At 38.9% G+C, this 26,135-nt stretch overlaps 2 protein-coding genes across 2 annotated transcripts in view; both read left to right on the top strand.

The window, feature by feature from the left end:
* Window positions 1–11,260, top strand: part of LOC141433497 (dedicator of cytokinesis protein 3-like) — a 78,948-nt gene extending 67,688 nt beyond the window's left edge. Inside the window, 7 exon segments of the mRNA XM_074095551.1 lie at window positions 244–557; window positions 1,183–1,272; window positions 1,536–1,635; window positions 2,028–2,200; window positions 3,271–3,368; window positions 4,285–4,428; window positions 5,951–11,260. Coding sequence (XP_073951652.1) covers window positions 244–557; window positions 1,183–1,272; window positions 1,536–1,635; window positions 2,028–2,200; window positions 3,271–3,368; window positions 4,285–4,428; window positions 5,951–6,120 — 1,089 coding nt within the window. The 3' untranslated portion in view covers window positions 6,121–11,260.
* An 8,510-nt stretch (window positions 11,261–19,770) lies between these two features.
* Window positions 19,771–20,622, top strand: LOC141433815 (ubiquitin carboxyl-terminal hydrolase-like). Its single transcript, XM_074095917.1, has one exon. The coding sequence runs from the start codon at window positions 19,855–19,857 to the stop codon at window positions 20,542–20,544; it is 690 nt and encodes a 229-aa protein (XP_073952018.1). The 5' UTR covers window positions 19,771–19,854; the 3' UTR covers window positions 20,545–20,622.
* The last annotated feature ends 5,513 nt before the right edge of the window (window positions 20,623–26,135 follow it).

Here is a 26,135-nt window from a genome sequence, read left to right as displayed (position 1 = left end):
AATTATGCAAAAGTATCATTCGGCAAAAAAAATATGAGATACCTGTTATGCGAAGTGTATTTCGGAGAATCAATATTATGCAAGATAAAGGGAACCCGTGATATTGATATCACATGAATTCTAAAAAAACAGATTTCTAAATTCTGTAGTTCAAAGGTCTTAGCTAAAACCATTAGGCTACTGAATAGCCCTAATATATCTAAGTAGCAGTAATCACATCAGTCCGTCGTTCACTCCATACAGTTCGCCTGCGAAACAATGGAGTCCACAGAGCGCGAGTTACGCGGCCTCATATCCCAGTACACCGCCGACCCCACCCGCAACCTCAACCCGTTCTCGATGCGTCTGCAAGGCACCATCGACGCCAACGTCCAAGGAGGCATCACCAAATACGAACAGGCGTTCCTTACCGCTGAGTTCGCGAGGAACGCGACTCCGAGAGAAGCGGCGGCGGCGGCGAAGCTGAGACGGCTGGTTGCGAGCCAATTGGCTGTGGTGGACGCTGGGCTTACGCTGCACGGGAGATTGGCACCGGAGGATGTCAAGCCATTGCATAGGTGAGTTGTTCAATGCTTGCTTGCAAATTTTTAATAGTAAGCATCAGTAAGGTAAGGTAAGCAGGTACAGTCGAGGGCATAAATATCTATACAGCCATAGCGTCAAATATCATCGACCTTATGGTTAGTGACATATAAGTGTATAGATATTTTTGACGTCTTGGTAACATACATACATATATGTATGCCCTTGAATGTACATAACTCTATATACCTGTTTTCTGTAGGTACTGCTTCATCAATAAAGAGTCATTATATTGTAAGCGTTACTGGTAAGTTTGCAAGGAAAGATAGCAGGCAAAGTTGAGACGAAATCCTGTAATAGTGATTTTTTTGGCTAGTATCACATTTACGTAGTAAAATCTCTTTCATAATTCTGTCATTTCCTTGCATCACGCTCACGCTCATTTATCCGTATTTCTCGTATTCTATCTATTTTACACAGCCATTCACAGATAATTTCGGGCTATTTTTATTATCACTATTGCATAGAGATGCCCGCTTTTGAGATAGCAAAAGAGGCGTCCCTTACTTAGCTCACTCAACTATTTCTTTGCTGGGCTGTTGGAACCATTGGTCTGATTTGAGTTCAGCACAGCACATGATGTATGATTTCACTTTGCAGGCGACTCGTGGAGAGATTCAACCAACTGAGACAGAGCTTAGGCCCCGGTTTGGCCAGGGCTCGCCGGCAGATGTCAGAGAGTATTGTCAAGTGAGTATTGAAGTAACCAATTTACAACAACTTTGGTGCGGTTATTGTATGTTCCAGAAAGTACGGCCCGGACTGTAACTGAATCAAATAATTAGTTTACTGTTACGTATTTTACGAATTGAATGGGAGCACAAATTATCAAGGTGTGCATTATTAGCTCTTAAATTCGGGGGCGTTAATTACCCGGACGTACATTAACCGTTGCCGTAAAACTCCTGCTACATACTACTTCTTCAATTTGTTGTTCTATAACTTCATTCCAGTACTCCATTGCCTCCGGTGCCGCAGTTGGATAAACGATCGCAGAGCATACAGCAAACTGACAATTATTATGAAGATGGACATCTTTACAATAAACCTATTGTAAGTATTCCTCAATAACATTCCTTCAAAGTCATATAGATAATTTGTCGCATCACACATCTCAGCCAGGCCACAGCCTATAAAGCTTAAGGTCACTTATATTAATTCAAAAATTCTATTAAATAAATTGATTGTTCATTGTACATTGAATTAAGAATTTTAAAAATGTTGAAATCATATCCAAAATAACTAAGCTGCTAACTCACGTCCAGGTCTTAAGTACTAAATCAACAAAAAAGTTTTAGCAAAGAACACTAAACTTGTTACAAATCATGCGGTACATCTATCAGACTCCAAACTAGGCTGAGCCTGTATCTTGGTAACCTGTAAGTGTGACAGAAGTATATTTTTTTTATATAGTTAGGACTCAAGAGGACAATAAACGTTTTCAGTACTCGCTGGAAGACCCGGAGCAGCAGAACAGCATAATGTCGACGAGCCTGCCGGTGGGCGAGCCGCGGGATGGCGACGATGGTTCCATGGCCAAGTCGGCGCCGCCGCTGCCCAGCCGGCCCAAGTCCGGCGACCCGAGGAGCCCGACCAGGCCGCCTAACGACAAATACCGGTAACTTGACCCGAGCCTCAATTCTACTGATATTATAAATGCGAAAGTTTGTGTGTGTTTGTGTGTGTGTGTGTGTGTGTGTGTGTGTGTGTGTGTGTGTGTGTGTTGTGTGTGTGTGTGTGTGTGTGTGTGTGTGTGTGTGTGTGTGCGTGCGTGCGTGCGTGTGTGTGTGTGTGTGTTGTGTGTATATATTTGTTACTCCTTCACGCTGGAACGGCTGGACGGATTTGGATAAAATTTGGTTTGTAGATAGCTGGACAATTGGAGTAACAGATAGGCTACTTTTTATCCCGATATTCCCACGGGATAGGGATAACATCTGAAAATATCAACTGCTTGGTTTAGAGTCTTTAAATTATGGACAGTTGTTCTTAACACAACCTTAATGAAAACCACGAATTTCAATTGTACCAGATCGAATAGTTGAAGCCTGCGAAGCCGCGGGTAAACTCTAGTTTAATTATAGAGTTCAAAGACGTGATAATTCGGCGCCTACAAAAAATACGTGGTAAATTTGTTGGCGCCTACTATAGTTATGCAGCTGAGTATTAGTAGGCGCCAACGAATGTACCATGTAATTATAATATCTGCCACAGCGATATATATGAGACGTCCTACCGGCCCTGGATAGCCTCGTACGGCTCAATGTGCAATAGAATGTACATAATGAGTTCAATGAAGTTACGGGCCTATGACAATGTAACAAACTAAAATTTCTTTTGTTTCTCCATTGTTTTACGACGTGGTGTTATTTGATTTTATTCCCGTAACAATTAGATTCAAATTGGTCTCACATTTTTTTGTGGACCTCAGGAGGTTAAAGTTGTATTTATGAACGCTTTGTTGTAGGAGATATTATTGCAGGTGACTGTACAAGTAATGCATGGTCAATCTGTGGTCGCTGCGGTAGGAATATACAGGCGTCCTGCAGAAATAATATCTTCGAAGTACCAAGCAGTGGCTTGTATCATTTTGAAGACTGGACACAAAAAATAGAGAACTACGCAAATGCCAATTTTATAATCGAGTCGTAATATTTCGTAGGTTGTAGTAATTGTGTTTTATTGCAGCGATTCGTTGGACGGCGAACCAATAGAGACCCGCCGTCACAGCCGCGCGTCGTGGAGCGAGCCTGGCGACGCGCCGCCGCTGCCGCCTCGCGTCTCAGGTCAGTCTTTACTTTAACTGACTTTCTTCGACGAATTTCGATATTCCGGATTCTGTCGCGCAAAGAAACTCCAAGCATAGCTCCCTCCATAGCCCGTTGCGTAACCAGAACATGAAGCGTTTGGCAAACCTCCCACTAGGTGGGCTGACGACATCCATGCAGGTGACGAGTTGTCGTTATGATGATTTTATTAACTATATCGCAAGCTAAGCAATCTTGTGTCCAGTGGCATAGCTGGGTAACCAAAGGTTTTGGGGCAAAAAACAAACTAGAGCCCCAACTATTTAAAATAGTGTGTTCCCTATTCATCGTGTTCCGAATTCAGCGTACTCCAGATTTGTCATTTATAGTTTGTAAGTGTTGGAAGAGGTGCTCTACCTGGGCGGACGTTTCGAGACCAAATCAGGGACGTCTTGGAAAAAGGCCAGGTCAAGAGTACCCTAAACCGAAGAGCATGTATGAAGGGAATAATTAAAGTGGACGAAGCGAAACAAGTATGTAAGGATCGTAGCAAGTGGAAAGAAGTGGTCTCTGCCTACCCCTACGAGAAAGAGGCGTGATTATATGTTTGTATGTATGTAAGTCAGAGTCCGAGGGGCCCCTGAGCTTGAGGGCCTCGGGGCACTAATAATAAATATATCATGGGACACTTGACACCAATTGACCTAGTCCTAAACTAAGCAAAGCTTTATATACGTATATGTATATGGCTTGTACTAGGCAATGTATAAACATACTTATATACCGTGTAGAAGCGTCCATAGAACCCCATTCCTACCGGCTTGCCCAATATTGACAAAATACGACAACAGGACGCAAATTATTTATGAAAGATGTGGGCGATCTTTACTTCGGCTTTACCATGGAAATAGCTATGCCACTGTTGTGTCGCTACAAAATGTATGTGTATTGTCAGGCGACAAGCGGTCGTGGACGGAGGCGCCGCCGTGCGTGCCGCGGCGCGCGCGCGCGCACGACGCCCGCGACGAGGACGCGCGCGACTCCGGCGTCAGCGTCGACCACGCCTACACCAACGCGCTGGACCAGCCCGCGCACCACGGTACCACTATAATCGCTGTTACAGATTAATGACAGATGAGGGCTGTCGCGTATGAATTCGCCGCTAGAGGCGCTAGTGTAGCTAGAGGTCTCCTAAATGTCAAATCTCATTGTTTTTGGGTGAGCTACGCGGGTTTATTTATAATTAGAATATTTTGTGAATATTTTGCAATACCTGAAATTAATTATGGCAAATATGCGTTACGGGGCAATGAATGTCTGTGTTTTGAGACAGTTTTGTCTTTCGGAAACCTTTGTCCTCCCTTTATCCCGAACAAAACGGGACTACGCAACACTGGCATGCTCGATATTTTTATGGTACGGTTTAAAGGTATTAAATATGATTTAAATTTTAATTTTGTTTTCACGCCCGTAATAACTAACTACTACTAACTACTTCAGGCAGGACCTTTGTCTACAGTGGCGCCAACTGCGAAAACGGTAGCCCTCATTGAACAACATTAATATCACTTATTACTGAGTGAGGGCCATTCTTAAACAGGGGCCTCCTATTGTAAACAAGTACATGGGGCGATCAACTTTTTCTTGTCACTCGTTGCTATAGTTACGTTCTCCTGAGTCACTCTTTAAACCGTTAGTTTATAGGATTCAAATTGGTAAAAAATGTATTTTTGTGGTAGTTTTAAGCCCCTTCTATAAAATTGGTCATCTAATAAGTATGTTAGTATAATGTGAAACAACATTACTTATTAAGATTGTTTTTTGCAAGGCGAGGACCTGGGTTCGATTCCCAGTGATGGTCTTATTTTCTGGTTTTTCTGTGCATCTATATCTCAGTTTGTATTTTCAATTTAACATTACTTTATATTTAAACTGTACTACTTTTGTCTCGTCGCTGACGGGACAGAATAACAACAAGAAATAGTTGATCCATCCACATAACACTTCTTTTAATATGATTATCACTTATAGAATCAACCTATCCATACTATAATATTATAAATGCGAAAGTGTGTTTGTGTGTTTGTCCGTCTTTCACGCCGTAACGGAGCGACGGATCGACGTGATTTTTGGCAAAGATATAGTTTATGGGTCCGAGAGTGACATAGGCGACTTTTTATCCCGGAAAAATGCACAGTTCCCGAGGGAACAGCGCGCGATAACCGAATACTACGCGGGCGGAGCCGCGGGCAAAAGCTAGTATTTTAATTATTTTGTGATGCATATTATAGACATTATCTTTCACTCATTCAATTCACTTGCCCCAGCTCATCTTGTTAAGCATTTCTCTTTAGCTTCTCTGCTCTGAAACATGAAAAAAACAACGGAGTATTGAATACCGCTGTTACCAGTCGTTCATAACTCCTTACATAATAAATAAATGAATGAGTGATATTTATGAGAGAACAAGCTTGTTTTCATCCTATTATATATATATAATGTTTCATAACCAGCACTGGCAGGGGCCAATGCTGTAGAAGTGGTCGTATTGCTGTAATTAAGATATTCAGGACCTTCTACTCAACAAAGCCTATATAATTATAAACCACGTTCAGTTTCAGATTTCGACTTGACGGTTGAATCGCTTCGCTACGAGGAAATAATCTCAATGATGTCAGAACCGCTGCGCGTGGACGAAGGCGAGACTCCGCCGCCCATCCCGCCCAAGGGGCTGGGTCACCTCAGCAGCTTCGACTCCGGACACCACGAAAACAGCGAAACCAATTGCTGAACAAATAAGCACAAAAGTAAGTAAGTTTATAACAGAAAGATAAACGTTATACAAGTTTACCAGCTAGTGCCATTTAAATAACGCTAGAGCGCCGGCATAACGCTGCTTAATTTTTAGAATCCTGCCAAATTAAAATAAACTATACTGAGCGGCAAAAAATCTGGCCCTCACCTCAAATATGCAATAAAAGGTAATTTTGTATGTAGTGGGCCAAATTTTGTGCCGCTGAGTATACATTTCGTGACAACGACAACAAAGTTCAAAGTCACTTTCGGTTTCGTCCACACATATTTTTTAGCGCCTGTGAAAAATATTTAGCAATGATTTAACGGCGCGAATCTCATTGCTTGACTTTTTTTAAATAACGTTTATTCCGTCATTTGCAAAGTAATAATTTTAAGCTTTTATTGAGCCTGAAATTAGGTACGATATAATGCTATATTATAAATAATTATTGAATGTATTGTTTAATTAGGCGTGCATATCATTCTATTAGGGGCATAATTGTGCGGTGTGGTTGGTGGAGTTAAAAATTATTATTATTTGAAAATATTGCATTTGGTAAAATTAGCACAGAGTATTATAGAATGTATAAAATAGTTTCGAGTAATTATTTTATCTTGGTTCTGTTTATAATCAATTCCCACCATACTGTGCTGATAGTTAAAAATAGTAAAACATTTCTCCAGATTATTGAACTGCTCTGTTGAATATATATAAATATGATTATAATAACTGAGATTTGTAATTGGAATTGATTCATCGCATCATAAATGAATTATAATATTTTTTATTTTATTTCAATATTTTGAAATGAGTAGTAAATATTACGCACGTACATATATTTAAAAAGATAATTGAAAATTTATATTCCTAGATCAAAAGTATTATTTTAGATTATAAGTTGACTTTTTACTAACAATGAAATGATTGATGTATTTTTAAATAAAAATGCAATTAATTTTAAGCAAAATTATTTTACTGGGATAAAATAATAATCATGTAGAAAATGTGCTATGTATTTTAATTATTTACTGCAACTATTGCTCAAATTTTGATACCTTTTCACTTCCAAGTCTGATGTGGCAAAGCAATATCTAAGAGTGAATAGTTTTGCCCGCAAACAGATTACAATTACTTTTTTAATGTTTACCCGACTGCGGTTTTACTATTTTACACAAGTACATAATTAATTACATTATATTTTAATAAAAAATGGGACAGCAATATGTGTAACAGCAATGAACCTCTGTAACTGGTGCATTTTATAATTGTTTACTAATCGTAGTTTTTCGACGGTTTTTTCCGGTTCGTATTGAATAAGTGATTTATATTTAGTGTTACATTTACTATAAAACAATTAAAATTCCCAAATCAAAGATGTGATTTCGATTTAAAAGCGTTTAAAAAGTTTTCTTTCGTTTTCGATCATATTATATTATATTATAGAAACTGCAATTTCTAAATGGACTGACTATAAACTATTAATAATTTTCATTCGCACTTTTGTACACTTTAACGCTATAACAAACCAGAAATTCATGGTAATTGTTTATAATAATTGCAATGGCATTTAAGTCACATTTTAGGGCCACAGTTTTGACATAAAAGAGTCACTTTTCACGTCTTTCCATAATAACGTGATATTTTCATACATTTCTATTCGATATTGTAATAGTATATTTTAAGGACCTAGCCATTAAGTTCGCATTTCCAACGAACAAGTATACAATTTATTCGTATGTTATTATAAAATAAATGTGCTCAGTTCAGCATGGATGTCGGTATAACTGACACATAGACAAGTTTCTACTTAAACAGGAATTCATGTTATTTTTACTAGATATGATCCTAAAATTAGACGTATTCCTATTTCGAATTTAATCGAACTTAGGTCTTTATTCCACGCCACCTAAATAACCTAGCAATCGAAAGCCGAAAGCGAAATTCGTGGCATTCGGGAATGTTGAGTAAGGATTATAAATACGGTTCAACCTTTTCATACTTCTTTTGCTTTAGTTAACTAATATAAAGTAGCGAATAAGATATAAAATCTTAGTACACATTTGTCACCTACCTAACGTCTTAACGTCCTGTAGCCTCAGAATAGAGCATGAAAAGAAAATTTTACTTATATTTATTCACATGCAACTTTGAATGCAAAGGTCGCCAGTATTTAGAATAGCCAGTGGCAGCTACTCTGCTTTTAGTAAAATAATGTAAAATCAACGCTATGATGTTTTCTTTTTACCCCACTGCCCGAAGGAGGGGTTATTACTGCAATAAAATGTAAATATAATAATAATTGTGAATTTAGCGATAAGGTTTCACAGTTTTATTTTGAGGCAATGCGATGGTGAGATGATAACTTTGGTCTCCTCTCCCCAAATCGCTGCTTTTTGAGACCAAAAAATGACGCTTGAACCGTATTTCTAAAAGGATAAAGAATCAACTGCTAAAGCAGTTCAACCGATCGAGATACATCTCCCTGTAAACAGCAAACATTTGAAATTGAGTCCTAGCATATTGTGCGCACGCGCCTTACCACAAACAATGGAACGATTATTTAAGTTTTTTAGCAATCTTAAGCCAGGGATACACTAGGGGACAAATGTCCTGCGAGATGTGTAGCCAGCGACGTCGGGTGAAGTGGCGCAACCTTGCCGGACTTCGCGCTTGACATGCTGGCACATGTCATAAGACATTTTTCCCCTAATGTATCCTTGGCTTTATACATAAGATACGGAGACTATGAGCACCAAGGTATAAATTACCAATGTAGATACATATAGCACCTATTTGCAAAAAACTGTTCAGTTTCAATCTTGTCTGGCCCGGTGGCGGCTACGCTGCTGCTAAATATGTCGCAGTAACATGATGAAAGCTGTGTTATAGAATATATATGGGTGAGAGCTCTGAAGCGTTTCAACTGCTTTTTTCCCGTGTGTTACGAAAATCAACTAATATGTATAACCGTCAACCAAAAATCTCAATTATCACTATGACGTGTGGTGTGGTATGTAGTCTTTTTTTTATTTGACTGGATGGCAAACGAGCAAGTGGGTCTTCTGATGGTAAAAGATCACCACCGCCCATAAACATCTGCAACATCAGGGGTATTGCAGATGCGTTGCCAATCTAGAGGCCTAAGATGGGATACTTCAAGTGCCAGTAATTTTACCGGCTGTCTTACTCTCCACGCCAAAACACAACAGTGCAAGCACTGCTGCTTCACGGCAGGATTAGCGAGCAAGATGGTGGTAGCAATCCGGGCGGACCTTGCACAAGGTCCTACCACCTGCAAAATTAAACTTGCAATTGGTTTTAAGTTCATGGACATTTATTTACATTATTTTTAGAATTTCGTCACACACGAGAGTAATTTAAACTATATTAATAGACTAATCTAGCAAAATATTTAAACATGAAACAAAACCTAACGATACCTAAAGCCTTGGTGGGGTGTTCGGTTGAAACATGACAGTGTCATCGCTCCCACCCAATGGCTATTTCATTCACTACATAAGTCTAGTCTAGTAAGATAATTTTACATTACTAAATCATACTTTCTTGCAAAAAATAGCTATAACCCAGGGGTATAAGTACATCACGGCTTCAGAATCTTACTGCGACGAATAAACTGTTGTCGCTAAATGAACACTGTTATTGAGAGTAACGGCATTAGTTTCACTTGAACATAACACCGGGTCAGATAACCATGTGACTCTTTAGGTAAGTTCTCTTCACTGTTTCTGAAATGGTACTCAGAAATCTGATTACGCTCTATTTTCAAAGACATGAAGTTATGTTCATATTATTCATAGTTATTTCATGCAAATTACCTTGTGATGGATATGTCTAACTAATTTGATTGGTGCGTGCGCTCAATAAATGACTACCTAATGTTAGTTATTTTATGTGATCATAATTATTTTAAAACGTCCTGCTAACTTTTTAATTAATGACTTAGTTACCTATTTTTGAATGAATTTGACTGATATTATCGATAGATGGACGCGAGGTGTGATTATTATATTCCTTTAATGTTATTTCTCATTAGCATAGACTATTATTATTATTGATGTTTCATATATACCTATTTCATAATTAAACCAAAAAAAAGTGTCGGCTATTTTTGTAATAGTTATAAGTTTTTTTTTTCATATTATAATTATTTAGTTATTTTATTGATCCCGAGCAGACGCTATTGTCTGCCGTGTATACATTTAATCATTATAATTATCACAATTTAATGAAATTCTTAAAAGCTATTTTGATATTGAAGCTGAAACTGAAATTATGAACTCATATTGGTTCTTTTGTATTGGGCAGATTTTTCTTGCAATGTAATAAACGTAGATAATAATGTTGACGTCGACAGTTGACGTAACTTTTTCAGCTTTTTCCTCACATTATGTTTGATCTATTATTATTTCTGGGCGTCCTGTTCATACAGTCAAACCAGTTGGCCAGGGCCGGATTTAGGGGAGGACATCCGGGGCTACAGCCCGGGGCCTCCACAGAAGAGGGGCCCCCACAATAGAAATCGGATTTTTTTTTCCAATTCCGACGAGTAAATACTTAAAAAACAATTATGTATCTATATTTGTTCACTTCAATCAGGCAATCAGTAAAATATCAAAATCTCAAATGGTCCTGGGCCGCCACTCCTTTGTTGCCCCGAGGCCTCCAGACCTCTAAATCCGGCCCTGCAGTTGGCTCGTGACCCACTAAGATAGTGTTCACTATAAATACCACAGTGATCATCACTTTCATGTCAAAAAACATTGTAACGTTAATGTGAAAACCTGCGGTGGATAACCTTGTTTTATTCGGCAAATCCCACAATCTTAAAACTGTCCCTTGGTATTTAAAGTAAAACCGGACATGCTATGCTATGATAATCATAATGTGAACAATACATTTCCGTAAACTTTTATAAAAGAACCAAGTTGAGTACCACTTAACTTGCACTTAACTGTTTGATTGGTGTGAATGTTCCCTCATTGTCTAGTGTCTAGTAAAGGCCAATGCAAGTGTTAAGTACAAAGCTTAGTTGTAAATTCAAAAGATGATTATTAAATAGAGAAGACATGTAGCCATTTGTAATGAACCGATCGAAACAAATATATAGAATGGATCGTGAATGTTGTTTGATTTACAAATATCTTTACTATTATTCCTTTCTGATGAAAGCAAGATAACGTCATAGGAAATATTAAAAGCAAAAAATTACTTAAAACACTGAATGAAACAGCTTTCATCATTAAGATTGGCCACTCTGATGCCAACCACACCACTCTGATTGGCTCCGTTTCGACGTGAAAGATGGACAAACATAAAAACACACAAACACACACACTTTCACATTTATAATATTAGTATGGATTAATTGTAACTTGTTAATAAGTGTCAAATGTCAAATGAAATTAAAAATGTACGGCTGTACGATGGGTACTGTACTGAAGCTAATTTAAAGATCACGATAAAAACTAAATTTTGCGATAAAATACGATGGAAAACCATTATTCACTACATATGTAACGAAGTTTCCTGAATATGGACTCTAATTTAAATAAATATCAAATAAATATAAATAAATGTCATGGGAAATCTTGACACCAATCACCTAGTCCCAAACCCAAACTAAGCAAAGCCTGTACTATGGATACTAGGCAACGGATAAACATACTTATATAGATAAATACACACTTAAATACATATTAAACATCCAAGACCCGAGAACAAACATTCGTATTATTCATACAAATATCTGCCCCGGCCGGGAATCGAACCCGGGACCTCAAGCTTCGTAGTCAGGATCTCTAACCGCTTGGCCATCCGGTCTTCTAAAATAATAATTTAATAGAATTGTCATGTAAAATCCCTATTCCCTGTGAATTTCATTAAATACATGCGAGCCGTTTTAGAAAAACCCATGTATACACGTGATTATTAGTACTCGTTTAAGGGCCAATCAACTTTTTTACCCACACTATAATAATCATCAGTATAATAATATACTAGATGAAAACCCGGCTTCGCTCGGGTAAAATGTAGACTCATAATAATGTTTGAAAAAATTTTTGCCAGTAAAGACTGTCGTACTTATCGAAAAATCTGACGTATATTCCCAGCCTTAATTATTATCACAAACACTTTAACGGCTAACCTACGTATCGGTATTTCACCAGTAGACATTTCTCCTAAATCTTATTTGCCCAAATAACTACGTAGTCAGTCCCAAAGTTCTGTCACAAATGAAAATAATGATAAAAACAAAAGTACCAATCAGTTTTTAATAAATTATATACCAATTTAAAGTACATTTAATAAAAAAATAAATTTAAGTACTTAAAATTATTCAAAATGACTTCCTTTGTTTTTAATACAGGCCCTTAATCGGCGCAGCCAGTCGTCTATCGCAGCACGCACCATTTTCATGTCTATTTCAGCGACTGCTTTTCTTAAAGATGACTTCAGGCTCTCCAAATTTTTATGGGGTTTAGCACAGACCTTCCCCTCTAAGACCTGCCAAATTTTAAAGTCCATAGGATTAAGGTTCGGACTGGAGGAAGGCCAATCTTCGTGTCTTATAAAGTCGATTTTTTGACGGCCAAACCAGGCTTGAGTGGTCTTGGTTTTGTGTGCTGGCGCAGAATCCTGCTGGAACACAAAATTATGACCTGAAAATAGCGTGTTGGGCAGATCTTTGACATGCTTATCCAAAACAGTCTCTTGGTACACTTTCGCACTGATTTTGACCCCTTTTTCGCAAAAATGAACCTCAGTTGGCCCGTAATAAGATCAGAGAATACTCTTCAGAGCTCCTAGCGTACACTCTATCATTACATAATGATTATTGTACTTCTCTTCAATATCGAAAATCTTTTCGTCTGTAAAGAGGATATCACGGTGTCGATTTTTCGCGTACCGCTTTAACAACTTCCGGGATCTTTTAAACCTTATTGTTTTTAGACGGGCATTAAGTAAGTGCCCACTCTATTTTTTGTATGCTCGCAGACTAAGATCTTCGTTTAAAACCTTTTTGACGGTTTTTCTACTGACACCCATCTGCAAAGCCATCAACTTCTGTTTTCGGACAGGATTTCTTGCTATGCGTGCCTTGATCGCTTTGATCACTGCTGGTGTTTGTACGGAGCGAGGCCGGCCAATTCTTTCCTCAACACTGGAGACTTCATTGTACCTGTCAATCGTACGGTACACAAACCTAAGCGTTATATTTACATTTTTGAGCAACTTGAAAATGGTACTTGGCGAGTACCCACAGCGGTGCAATGCTAAAACAGCTATTCGGTTTTCTTTCAACGTCCACTCCATCGTGAGAAATTGCAGCGAATGACTGTTTATTGTTTTAAAATAATTGACAAACATTTAAAAATGGAATTCAATCAAATTTTCTTAAAATCATGTTTTAAATTTAAAAATAATGTGCCAGTGACAGAACTTTGGGACCGACTACGTATGTCTGTCTCATAATCAAAGAAATTAGACCTAAAGGGCCCCATATAAGGTACGATCCGTCTGTACGATCGATCTGATGAAAATCGACGAATCGTACCGTGTGTGGGGCCCTTAAAAGGTCACAATGGAGAACGAAATGCAAACCTGTGACACGTGATGACGTGACACTCACGCCACTTTGATGTGATGACTTTGACATGTTTACTTCGCAACGCCATTATATATACTCAGTAATTTATTCCATTTTTTATTGAAAATACTCGCTAAATCCGAATTTTCTACCTACAAGTTGTCGACTCGGAACAAACGTCAACAACTGAAGATAGTTATAGTTGAAGGTAGTTGGTGATAGTTTTGAGTTTTGATAAGATCCATTCAAGTTTTCCGGCAAGACGTTTCGTTTTACACAGTCACATGAGTCACAGTTCTTTGTAATGGATACTTTTTTGGCTTGACGCACGCGATGTGTTGAAGGCGAGCCGTATCTAAGAGCTAGCTAGTATGAAATGGAACGTTTATTAACTACCCAAGATGGCGACTGCGGTTTGTTTGTCAGTGCCATTAGAATTTAACGAAATTCTCCATAATCCGAATTTTGCGGATATATGTTGTCGACTCGGATAGACTAATTTTTTACGCTCTTCAATTTGATGTGCATTTCGTTCGAGTCTACCGTACCCTGGACGAAATTATTAATATAGATAAAAATCACTATCATAATCTGTCCGCGACATTTTTCAAACAATTGCAGATTTTTGTAAGAAAACATGTTTTTTTCTGTAATTTAATAGATGGTGTACATGAATACATGCTATCCTACGTAAATTCAACCTATTTAACCGTGAAATATCTTGAGAGTACGTCTTTTTGGTAACGCCAGAGACAATTTTGGTAACAAAATAGTTGATTGGCCCTTAATAGTACACATTAAATACAGACAAAAAACTCTACATCAGCATTCCTTCATCATGTTTTTAAAATGGCGGATAAAAAGCGAAAATACTTCCATAATTAAATTTTTAACATGCTCCATCGGCAGCAAAGGTGTTTTGAGTCGAGTGCCGCGGTGCCACGCGTGCGCATTGATTATTGTGGTGCGGATTTCTAGATAATGAGCGGTTGGTGTAGGTAATTGGAGGGCCAATGATGGACAGATGTCTTGATAAGTGTCGATGACTTTGCTGGCTCTAAACTTTGGCTACATGCTGCATTAAAACTTGAGACATACTGCCTCAGAGAGTATAGAACTAAATGAACTGAAAATAATTACTTTGCTCACCCGTAACGGCTTGACCGGTGTTGCTCTGAAGATGAGCTCTGGTTGAGTTTGAAACGCGTCAGTTGGGTTTGTGTGTGTTCTTATTATGTGGAGGTGGAGGAGCTGCATGAACACACATTTTTTGCATAAATGTAGCTATACCTAGTGCCATCCACGAAGACGCGTGATTTTGTCAAAATTAGACATTAATGACATTGTAATAAGAACCACGGCACGCGTCATCGTGAATGACTCTACCTATATCGTGAAGTCCGGTGAGCAAAATTAATTGTTTTGAGTTTGAAGATGTAACAGACAGACAAAGGATGTAAAACTACTTGCGGTGAGACCTCATGCCATGTTTAAGTTATATTTTAATCAAATAATACCAGAAATTTACTGTGGAACCTAAAAACCAAAGAAAATGAATCTCATCAATCTTTACATTTAGCTCAATTCGGAAAGACTAGGTATTAGGTACTATCAGCGTTTAGCGGAACAGTGGCCAGTAGGTATATTTTGCTTTTAGAATAGAAATAGACTGTACATCCAACGTTTAAAATCAGTAATGCCTACACTGGAGCGGTATAATTGCAGAAGTAGATAAATGCTTACTCACATGCTAGTTAAACATAATAATTTAGTTTCACAAGCTCTTTAAGTAGAGCATCCCTCAATCTATATTTAAGTAAGTCGTCTCCAGACCTTTGTTCACATGATGTGTACTATTATCGGGCCGCGGCCACGCCCCTTCTGGCCCCTAATGGATGTTGTTTGACAAAATGTGACGCCTTAATGAGAGAGAAGCTGTGACCCGGTGTTACAACATGTAATGTAATCGAAAGTTAACGCGCATAATACCTTGGTGGCTCAAAGGTTAAGATTATGAGTACAATAGGCTAACCAGGTTGTTAAGGCTTAGGGTTGCCAACCGTACTATAATACATACTATCTATTGTAGGTACTATACAATAAGTAGGTACTGTTGAAACATAATATAGTACCTACGCAAAAATACAATATTTCGGTCAGACCTTAATAAGGAAACCTTGGTACTGCAATACCTGCTGGTGCTGGTGGCGTCTGCAATACCCCTGGTGTTGCAGATGTTTATGGGCGGTGGTAATCTCTTACCATCAGGAGACCCACTTGCTCGTTTGCAATCCAGTCGAATAATAAAAAAAAAAAAAAATTTTTTGTAGGTATAGGTAGGTGGTACCTTCCGAGTCAAATGCGAAATTATGTACCTTACTATTCGAACGGGATTCGAACCACTTAAAAATATGTGACCACGGCTTTACGTCGAAATAAGTCTGCGGTACATTTTCTTATAGTGTTGGATAAGGTCATATTTTTACACTAGACTGTACAATTTTTATAAAGAAAATTAGAGATGTGCCGACTAGTCGCCGACTAGTCGGGAAAGCCGACTATCCGGCCACTTTTGTAGTCGGCGACTAGTCGGCGAATAGTCGGCAAAAAGCGCCGACTATCCGGCTTCTTACTTTGTACGTATATTTCAATAAAATATTTATTTTCATGTAGGTATGGGTACACAGAGGGGGAATTACATTATATAAAAACCTTAAGCTGTTAATTTTTGTAGTATTTAGTGTTTTTCCTTGCCCACACGAGATTTTTTTTTTTCATTAGTTATACCTATCTGACTTTACGGGAATCATTGTCTAATTGTTCAAGAAATCCTTACACGAGACTTTCTGTTTGACATCATCATGTCAGCCGAAAGACGTCCAATGCTGGACATAGGCCTCCTCCAAGGCTCTCCACTCAGACCGGTCTTGTGCTTTCCGCATTCACCGCGATCCCGCGATCGTCGCTCCATCTTGTTGGAGGCCTACCGACACCTCGTCTGCCGGTCCGCGGACGCCATTCGTGAACCTTCTGACCCTATCGGCCATCAGTTCTGCGAGCAATGTGCCCTGCCCACTGCCACTTCAGTTTCGCAATTTTTCGGGCTATGTCGGTAACCTTATATAGTTTTACTGCGGATATCATAATTTCGGATTCTATCCCGCAGAGAAACCCCGTGCATAGCCCTCTCCGTAGCCCTCTGAGTGACTTTGAGCTTCCTCATGAGGCCCATCGTTAGCGACCACGTCTCAGATCCGTAAGTCATCACGGCAACACACATTGGTCAAAGACTTTTGACTTCAAACACTGCGATAATTTGGAAGAAAAGACACTGCCAAGCTTCCCGAACGCCGCCCAGCCGAGTCGGATTCGACGAGTGATCTCTTTCTCGAAATTGGATCTACCTATCTGGACCGTTTGTCTCAGGTACATAATCGTCAACAAATTCGAGCGCAGAGCATCCGACTATTACGGAAGTTGGCACAACATGGACATTAGACATGACTTACGTCTTGTCTATGTTTATTTTCAGGCCAACTCGGTCGGAAACTGCTGAGGTCGGCGAGCATAGCACTGAAGTCCTCCATGAACAGTTTCGGAAAGATCACCATCTCCTTGTCTGACTCCCCGCTGCAGAGGAATAGGCGTCGTGCTCTAGTCATGTAGTCGGACGGACATAGTGTCGTTTTCGTACAGACACTTCAACACTTCGATATACCAGTAGTCAACTTAGCACCGCTGGAGAGCCTGCAGCACAGCCCAAGTCTCGATCGAATCGAAGGCTTTCTCGTAGTTTATACTCTTCGGTTTTCTGTATAACCTGCCGCAACGCATGTATGTGGTCTACGGTACTATAGCCTTTTCGGATGCCGTTCTTTTTGACATGATTAAATTTTAATGATTTTTTGTAGCTCTTTCACTTTTATGAATAGTAATAGTAGGCATTATTTTCACACAATATTTTTTCACAAAAACACCGCTTTGATAGATACAAAAGCAAAAATCTAGAAATAAAATAATACGAATAAAATAAAACAAACAGGTTCCGAGACGCTTACAGGCGTCGGTTGCGACTTGCGCCCAAATCAGCTGGTTAACAAAGCGTCACGGAAATCCCCGAAGCTGTGATCGGCTTGGCCGACTAGTCGGCCGATTAGTCGGCTTCTTTACAACCGACTAATCGGCTAGTCGGCTAGTCGGCCAAAGTCATGATCGGCACATCTCTAAAGAAAATACTTTGCTACACCAACCAGATATTTTAAACAGCTCTGCAACGTAATAATAGCGTGAACAACAAAACCGACCTCGTTATAACCCGTGAACGATAAAAAACTAAATATTTTACACATAATCGTCCATGGCACGTGACGTCGAAACAAGAACCACCTGCATCTTGCAATTAATAACAATTATACCGCGTGCCAATAAGTTGATAAGATCGCTTTACAGTACGCTATCTATTATGATCCGTGTTGCAACGATCTCATAGCGTCAAGTCCGATTACCTATCATCAGGAAATTAATATGCGAGCTTAGATATTGTAGCAAGTGCGTGGGATATTCGATAAATACTCAAAACTTGAGTGTGACTCATCCTTTATCAAATATATTGTTAGTTAATTGATGCTAAAGTTAGTTCATTAAATATGTCACAATGAGTTGAAACTTCGAAAAACTCAGTTTCAAGTACACAGAGAAACAGAGTTACTCAAAGTTAGAATTACATTTGAAATTTACCATCAGCTTTACGGTGAAGGAAAACATCGTGAGGAAACACAATGTTTTAGACTGTCGCGGTCATGAAGTACTAATTTTATGATTTAAATTCGGGTTTATATCGAGCTTCTCTAAAATCAAGGTACGCGGAACAAAATCCGAATTTAAATTATAAAATCGTGAGGAAACCTGCACAACCTGCGAAGCAATTCAATGGTTTGTGTGGAGTTCCCAATTCGTACTTGGCCCGCGTGAGAACTACGGTCCAAGCCCTCTCAGAGAGGATACTAGCTTTTGCCCGCGGCTCCGCCCGCGTGGAATTCGGTTATCGCGCGCTGTTCCCTCGGGAACTGTGCATTTTCCCGGGATAAAAAGTAGCCTATGTCACTCTCTGACCCATAAACTATCTCTATGCCAAAAATCACGTCGATCCGTCGCTCCGTTTCGACGTGAAAGACGGACAAACATACACACAATCATACAAACACACACACTTTCGCATTTATAATATTAGTATGGATTACAAATGTTTGAAATCACATATAAAAGGAGATGCCAAATATGTAAGATTGGTGCAGCAGTTTACCCAACAATAACAGTGTCAACCAATCGCTCAAATTAATTGATCTATCAAGACGATGTGTGGAAAGAAAGTTTAGTGCTCAACTTTTTTTTTTTTTTTTATTCGATTGGATGGCAAACGAGCAGGTGGGTCTCCTGATGGTAAGAGATCACCACCGCCCATAGACACCTGTAACACCAGGGGGATTGCAGATGCGTTGCCAACCTAGAGGCCTAAGATGGGATACCTCAAGTGCCAGTAATTTCACCGGCTGTCTTACTCTCCACGCCGAAACACAACAGTGGAAGGACTGCTGCTTCACGGCAGGATTAGCGAGCAAGATGGTGGTAGCAATCCGGGCGGACCTTGCACAAGGTCCTACCTACCACCTGCAAACGTTAAACCTTTTGTAAAAAACAATCAGATGTTTGTAACGTTTTATTTGTTTTCCTTGAAATATGTTTTCAGTTCTTGTAAGAGGAACCTTTGCTCGGTCATAAAATAAATTGGAAAGAAACGGAATTCATTACTTTTATTACTATTTTATAGATGCATGCGTCTACGACAGCGAACCACGGCTCGCGTCACACTTGTTCCTCACTCCGTAAGTACTTTTTTATTGTTTTTGACTTTGTAAACTACGGCGTTAAATATCAACACCATGAATAAAACCTTAGAATAAAAAAAATGACTGGCATAAAAATTCGACCTCCTTGGAACTGTAATTGTAAACTAAACTACAAAAAAATATGTCGACGACAAAGACGTGGCTGTCACTTGTATATTGTGCGTAGAAGTCGCAAACGTTTTGTCTGATTCAATTAAACGCTTGTTATAAAAAATGGCTGCGGTCGCTTTACCAATGGAGTCGAACCCCGATACCATGAATAAATACTTGCAGAAGTTGGGCGTGCCGGACAAGTGGCGTATGGTGGACGTTATCGGGCTGGAAGGCGAGGCATTGTCCTGGGTACCGCGCCCCGTCCTTGCCATAGTACTGCTGTTCCCTCTTTCGGATGCTTATGAAAGACACCGCGCCGAGCAAGAGATTGAGCTGCAGTCTAAGACACCAGAGGTCCCAAAGGACGTGTTCCATCTAAAACAGGTTTTGAGCAACGTTTGCGGTACTATTGCTTTGGTTCATAGTGTTGCCAATAACACTCATCAAATCGAGCTGAGCGATGGACTCCTAAAGCGGTATCTGAACGACGCCCAGGGCTTAGACGCCGCAGCCAAGGGAGTGCTTCTTGAGAACACTGCCGCAATCCTCGATGCGTATAAGGATATCATTCGCTCCGCCAGTCACGACGTAGTAGACGCTGAGGAACCGGTCAATAATCATTTCGTCACTTTTGTCCACAAGGACGGACATCTCTACGAACTGGATGGACGCAAATCCTTCCCTATAGACCATGGGCCCACCACCCCTGATACTCTGTTGGAGGACACGGCGAAAGTTTGTCGTGAATTCATCAAAAGAGATCCCGACAACATCGGGTTCAATATCGTGGCCTTAGTGCCGTCTCAGTGATTATGTCTAGTTATCCATATAATTTTCTCTCAACAGTAATGTAATTTAAATACACTTATTACCTACCTACATTATGTCTTTAAAGTAATTTTATTCAGCGAGGGCCATTAGCTAGCCTTTTTATACTGGTTTGCGATGAAAGTATCATCGCTAATGAAATAATCGGTCGGCAGTGACGCGAGCTTGCAGCGGCGTCACGCGATTCTTCGATATGGCACTACGAAAAATGGCGTTCATTAATTCTCTTCATTAGCGAATACCCGCGACGTGGCCGCTTGTACTGGCCACGGCCGTCGATTTAAGTCCTCCGTTCATAATTAATCTTCCCGTATTCAACAAATCGCCTCTTGGTGTTCGCAACGCTATGTTCACGTCTCAATTAAGAATCTGCGCACTCTCGCTACACGACTCCCGCATTCCTCCTTAGAATTCTGTATCTTTGGAAACTAATTAAAAATTCGCTTCGCCTTCCTGGCCCGCTGTTCAATCGGGTCGATATAACTTCATTTAAAAACGAGCAATCTTGTTGAAGATAAAGGCTGGCGAGAACGAGAAAACAACGAAGAGCAGCGCGCCACACGCGGTCGCTCCCGCGAGCTGCGCGGCAGCCGGCGGCCGCGGCGGCAAAAAGAAAAACTACGGAGAACTTCAAACTTTTAAATGGAACGCGAGAGAATTCACCGCGTTAACTATGTCGATACTGGGAAGGACGCGACATCGGTAAGTCACGTCACCAAATAAATGACGCCGGGGCTGAAATAAATATATAAATATGTGTAAATAAAGAAAATAATACGCTCGGGACCCGAAATGCTTTAAATATTCAAATGAAGCGAGCCGAGGTGAAATACGAAGGTGCGCTCCCTCGAGTTGAGCCCAATTAAATCGGTGCCACTGAGGTAGAAATTAAAAACAAAAGGAGGATGACGGGGGTCCGGCGCGCATTTTTCTCATGAGTATTATTAGCGCGATGTCAACCCACAAAAAACGGATTTAGAGGCTTGTCGTGGCCGCGATCACTATCGATAACATCCCGCGTTTTGTACTGTTTTGATAAGTGTGATGCGGCTGCGTCGCGACGTTTTGTTGACATGTACACTCCGCATACACAGGTGATCGATACCGAGGCAGCGGGCGAGGAATGTCCGAGGGAACCCTTCAGGTAGGTGGGTGTATTTTTGCTGCGCATTTAATAATATCTCTAGGCTCTTTGTTCATGTTATCTTCCTACCATGCTTTTAATTAATCTCTAGTTCAAATAAACTTTGTTCCTCAAAACCTTAAAACCATCTTCATTGACTGCTGAAGCATAGTTGTTGTTACATTTATATTATGTAGTACCTGGGCAACCGAGCTCTGCTCGGGCTAAAACTCGGGAACCAGCATTTTTCCAGGGATAAGACCAAGCTAGCTTTCATCCCCGAAAACCCCTACATACCAAATTTCATCAAAAACCTCTACTGGTTCCTATTTTCAAACACTTTATTTTATATGTCTGATTGCATGTAATTGCACTGACCCATGTCTTTAGAAATATATCGAAATGAAATTAAATGTGTAAGTCTTTTAAATAAAAGAAAGAAAGAAAGAAAATAATTTATTTATAACAGCAATGAAACATAAATTAGTAAATATAACAAAAAGAAGTGTTGCCGCGTGTTGTGTTGTAGGTAGGTACACATTCAACTACTAACAAAGTGTTAACTTCTCCAATAAACGCTATGTACCTATTCCTTTTATCGGAAATCTATCTTTACAAGCAATTTTATTCAAAGAAATCCACACGAACAAAGACCTTATGAAGACGTAATATTTTTTGTCTGAAGTACTTACCTATCTACTACAGACTATAAGAAAGTACGTTTTAATAAAGAAAAAAACAACGTTGGGCACGGTCATCAGTCAAGCGCGTGGTGAGACTGAGAACAGATTTAATATTTGCCTTATTAATGGTGATGGAATCTTTAATCATTTACAAGATCAAACTGAAGCTGAACTGGAGTTTTAATTAACTTGTTAATTGGTCGTTCTGGCTTGGAATAATTGAATTATTGCCGTGCATGTGCGAAAATTGCAAACACTTACTACTTTTTTAGAAATGAAATGAAATAATTTATTGAACCAGGTGTTACTTTGCAGAGGACCATATTACAATTATTTACTTAGCTCATCTACGGCATCACGGGTCGCGGGTGTGCAAATTAAGTAAGTACAGTCAGCGTCATATAGTACGTAGCAGTCAAGATCACCAAATACTTGGAAACATACAAAATAGTCATTACCAGTGAATCAGTCAAAGCGGTCAAATTGTTCGAGACATCCATCGTGTACAAATATAGTGGAGCACGCACGTCGCCAAATACTTTATAACATTCAAGCCGACATTATACCGTAGCAGCCAAAGTATCCAAAAGTATGGGACACCGCAGGAAACTTGACTTTATTACATACCGTGTAAGGTCCAATGATCCAGTTAGCTAGTCCTCTTTAATATAATGTGAACGGTGTTCCATTTTCAGTCTCTTGGTGCAAAATGCACATGTCATTACCTTTTTCATTAAATAAAAACTCTTTTATAATGTAATTATACTGGCCAATTCAAGCCATATTAAAAGGAAATCCGTTAATCCGGAATTCTGACAATGTAAATAAAAATGTGAAAAAAGCCGTCAGGCTCCAAATGAAAGAGACGGAACGATCACTGACAAGTTGGTACTCTTTTCGGTGATTGTCAAAAACAAAAAAGTAGAATCTGACGTGTTAATTCGCACTCAACACGAGATTAAACCTTAAACCTTTTATATAAAGCTCAGTTTTCTAGTGTGTCCCATACTTTTGGATATTATGGCTGCTACGCTACTAGTGGTGATGTGCGTGCTCCGATTTATTTGTACGCGATGGATGTCCTGAGCAATTTGATCGCCTTGATTGGGTCAATGTTAACGACTATTTGGATGTTTCCAAGTATTTGGTGATCTTGACTGCTACGTACTATATGACGCTGACTGTACCTAATTGTTTCAGTTCATTGAAATTAAATACCTTATTCGAGGCTCACACATCACATACAATATCTAACACAAAAAAGGTAAAATACAAAATAGAATAAAATATAATAAAATAGTTAGAATTACTATTAACAGCGCGATTGTGCTCTACATAATAATAATTAATTCCATATTTTTGATATTTGTTATCGCGCATAATTAACTATCTTAATAATCTTTTAAGCAGTAAGTGTCTTGGAAAGAATACTTTATTTGACATATTGCTCGTTCCCAAAGTTAACGGAAATCCAAAATAACACGTTGTATTGTAGTTGTTGCTGACGAATTTCAAACTATACGAGTTATGACCGCAATATGATGCGAGTTTTGTGGAGTAGTCAAGTAAAAGCTTGCAGTTAATTAATACAGACCCCCGTAACGTAACGCCTGAATCATTAAATTAGTGAAGAACTAATTAAGAAAAAGTTATATTTAACTTATAAGTACCTGTGACTAAGGACCAAAACCCATAAGCGTGGTGTGATCCTTAGCATTTCATCTCATCGTTTATATTAGTCAGTACCTAAAGTGGGCATTCATTAACACCCGCCACGACCTCTGCCGGCACCCGCTCGATTTATTCAAACAAAATACATTTATTTTAGACACAACACCCACAATGAGGATCTAAGTGCTTATTGGGAGAGTTAACTACCATTGAAATATGAGACTTGAGGCGAGGGCGCTTTTAAAGTTGTACGCTTTACATTTCCGGGGAGGTATGCCCTAGTTTTACAACGGTAGTGTAGACGAAGCAATGGACTACGTAAATGTTGTTAACAGTCTTATAAACCGCCGGCGCCGGCGCGGTTGTGCGAGGATCGCGACGGGGCGTCTACGCAGGCCTACCGACGCTCATCACTATTCAATAAGCTCCATTTATTGAAATTACATAATTTGTGTGTGAATAATGACGATTGTGATGAATCTTCGTGGGCGATGCGAGGGACTTAAGCACGTTAACTTTTGACCGGCTGCGTATTAATAAGCTGTCTAGCAGAGCTGTAATAGTGTAATAGTAATCACATGGAACTGGACCGTTTTACCGGAGTTGTCTATTGATTTCTGTGTGTTGTTTAAATGGATCTGTGGCTGTCTGTACAGTACAAATTAAGAGCGACTTGTTGTGCGCAAGTTTGTCCTCCATCCCACGGGAAATTTAACTTTCCCGGGCTAAAATATAATATACTAGCGAGCCATGGGTGTAACTGAAATAAAAGAGGTTAAAAAATAAGTCTTTAGTTCAAGGCGGGTAACTCATATTTTACCTCTCTTTCTCCAAAAGTACAGATTCGCGCGGAGCCGGCCGCGTTGCTAGTTACGTATTATATTACAAACTTCAGCAAATGTTTCAGTTTTTTTGATAAAAAATATCTGTTAAATAACTTTTTGGACAAAGTATGAGTCGCGTAACTTCGATCTCGATTAAATCCAATCTAAGAATTTTAAGATTTTGGTATCACAAGAGAAAGCAAATGAGGTAGATACCTACTCTCCCAAGAAGGTAGAGTGGATTTGTCCGCAGTGTTGTGCTCAATATGTGTGCATTAAAAGCTCTTTAGTTAGGGACTTTAAAAATTTCACAAATTAAGATTTTTTGTACACTGTTTTAATGCGCATAATCAATTATTAAGTATCTTAAGTTTTGATTAGGTTCGTTTCAAACAGAATTAGGATAAGAGTGTCTTGAACAAATTAACTTCATTTGATCTGTTGTATGTTTACTTAAAATTAATGTAAATAAAAACACATCTGTTATATTCAAACCTTCCTCTTGAATCACTCTATCAATTATTGAAAAATTCATTAAAAACCATTGCAGTTTAAAACATCAAAGCGAAATACTATTATTCGAATTATGTAAATTTGTAAGGTATAACAAAGATTTATTTAAACAGATACAGGTGACGGTTCTCAATCTCGGCCTCGGCATAACCTCAGGAGTGGGAATAAACTAATCAATTCATTTATCAAAATTCAATTTGTAAAATCAGAAAGAAATTGAAAACAATATTTTTTTTATACAAGACTCAAGAATTACTTGCTCTCAAGGAGTTTTTATAACTGTAAGAGCTTGTGTAAGAGAGTATTTTGACACTAAGTTATAAAGAAATAATATAATAATATAGAAGAATATTATAGTTAATTTAAGAATAATTGTCGTGCCCTAACAAGGTTTATATTGGGACATACCTAATTTTATTTGTAAGACCTTGTACACATATAAAGCAATAAATGATTATGTTTAATACTACATACAGAGGGATAAACAGTGATAAGCGACTTTGTTTTATGACTATGTAAATGTTATGTACTCACTGATAATTTATATATAAGCTTTTTACACAAGAAATATGCTTTGAAATTGGTGAAAGAGTTATTGAGTTTATATATTACCTGCAAATAAAAAATATACCAACAATCAAATCTATAAATTAATTTCGATTAGATAAAAGCACTTGTTATGCATTCTTCGAATACTCAGCTGGTCACTTCTATGTAAAATGTGCCACTAAGTAAGTATACCTACAACAAATATAACAA

This window comes from Choristoneura fumiferana, chromosome 12 (assembly GCF_025370935.1).
Source record: "Choristoneura fumiferana chromosome 12, NRCan_CFum_1, whole genome shotgun sequence".
Taxonomy (NCBI): Eukaryota; Metazoa; Arthropoda; class Insecta; order Lepidoptera; family Tortricidae; genus Choristoneura; species Choristoneura fumiferana.
The sequence above is the reverse complement of the archived record's forward strand: the minus strand, read 5'-3'. Positions and strand labels throughout refer to the sequence as shown.

Excerpts from the sequence above, each read along its gene's own strand:
- LOC141433815 (XM_074095917.1), top strand. The coding sequence starts at position 19,855 with ATGGCTGCGGTCGCTTTACCAATGGAGTCGAACCCCGATACCATGAAT.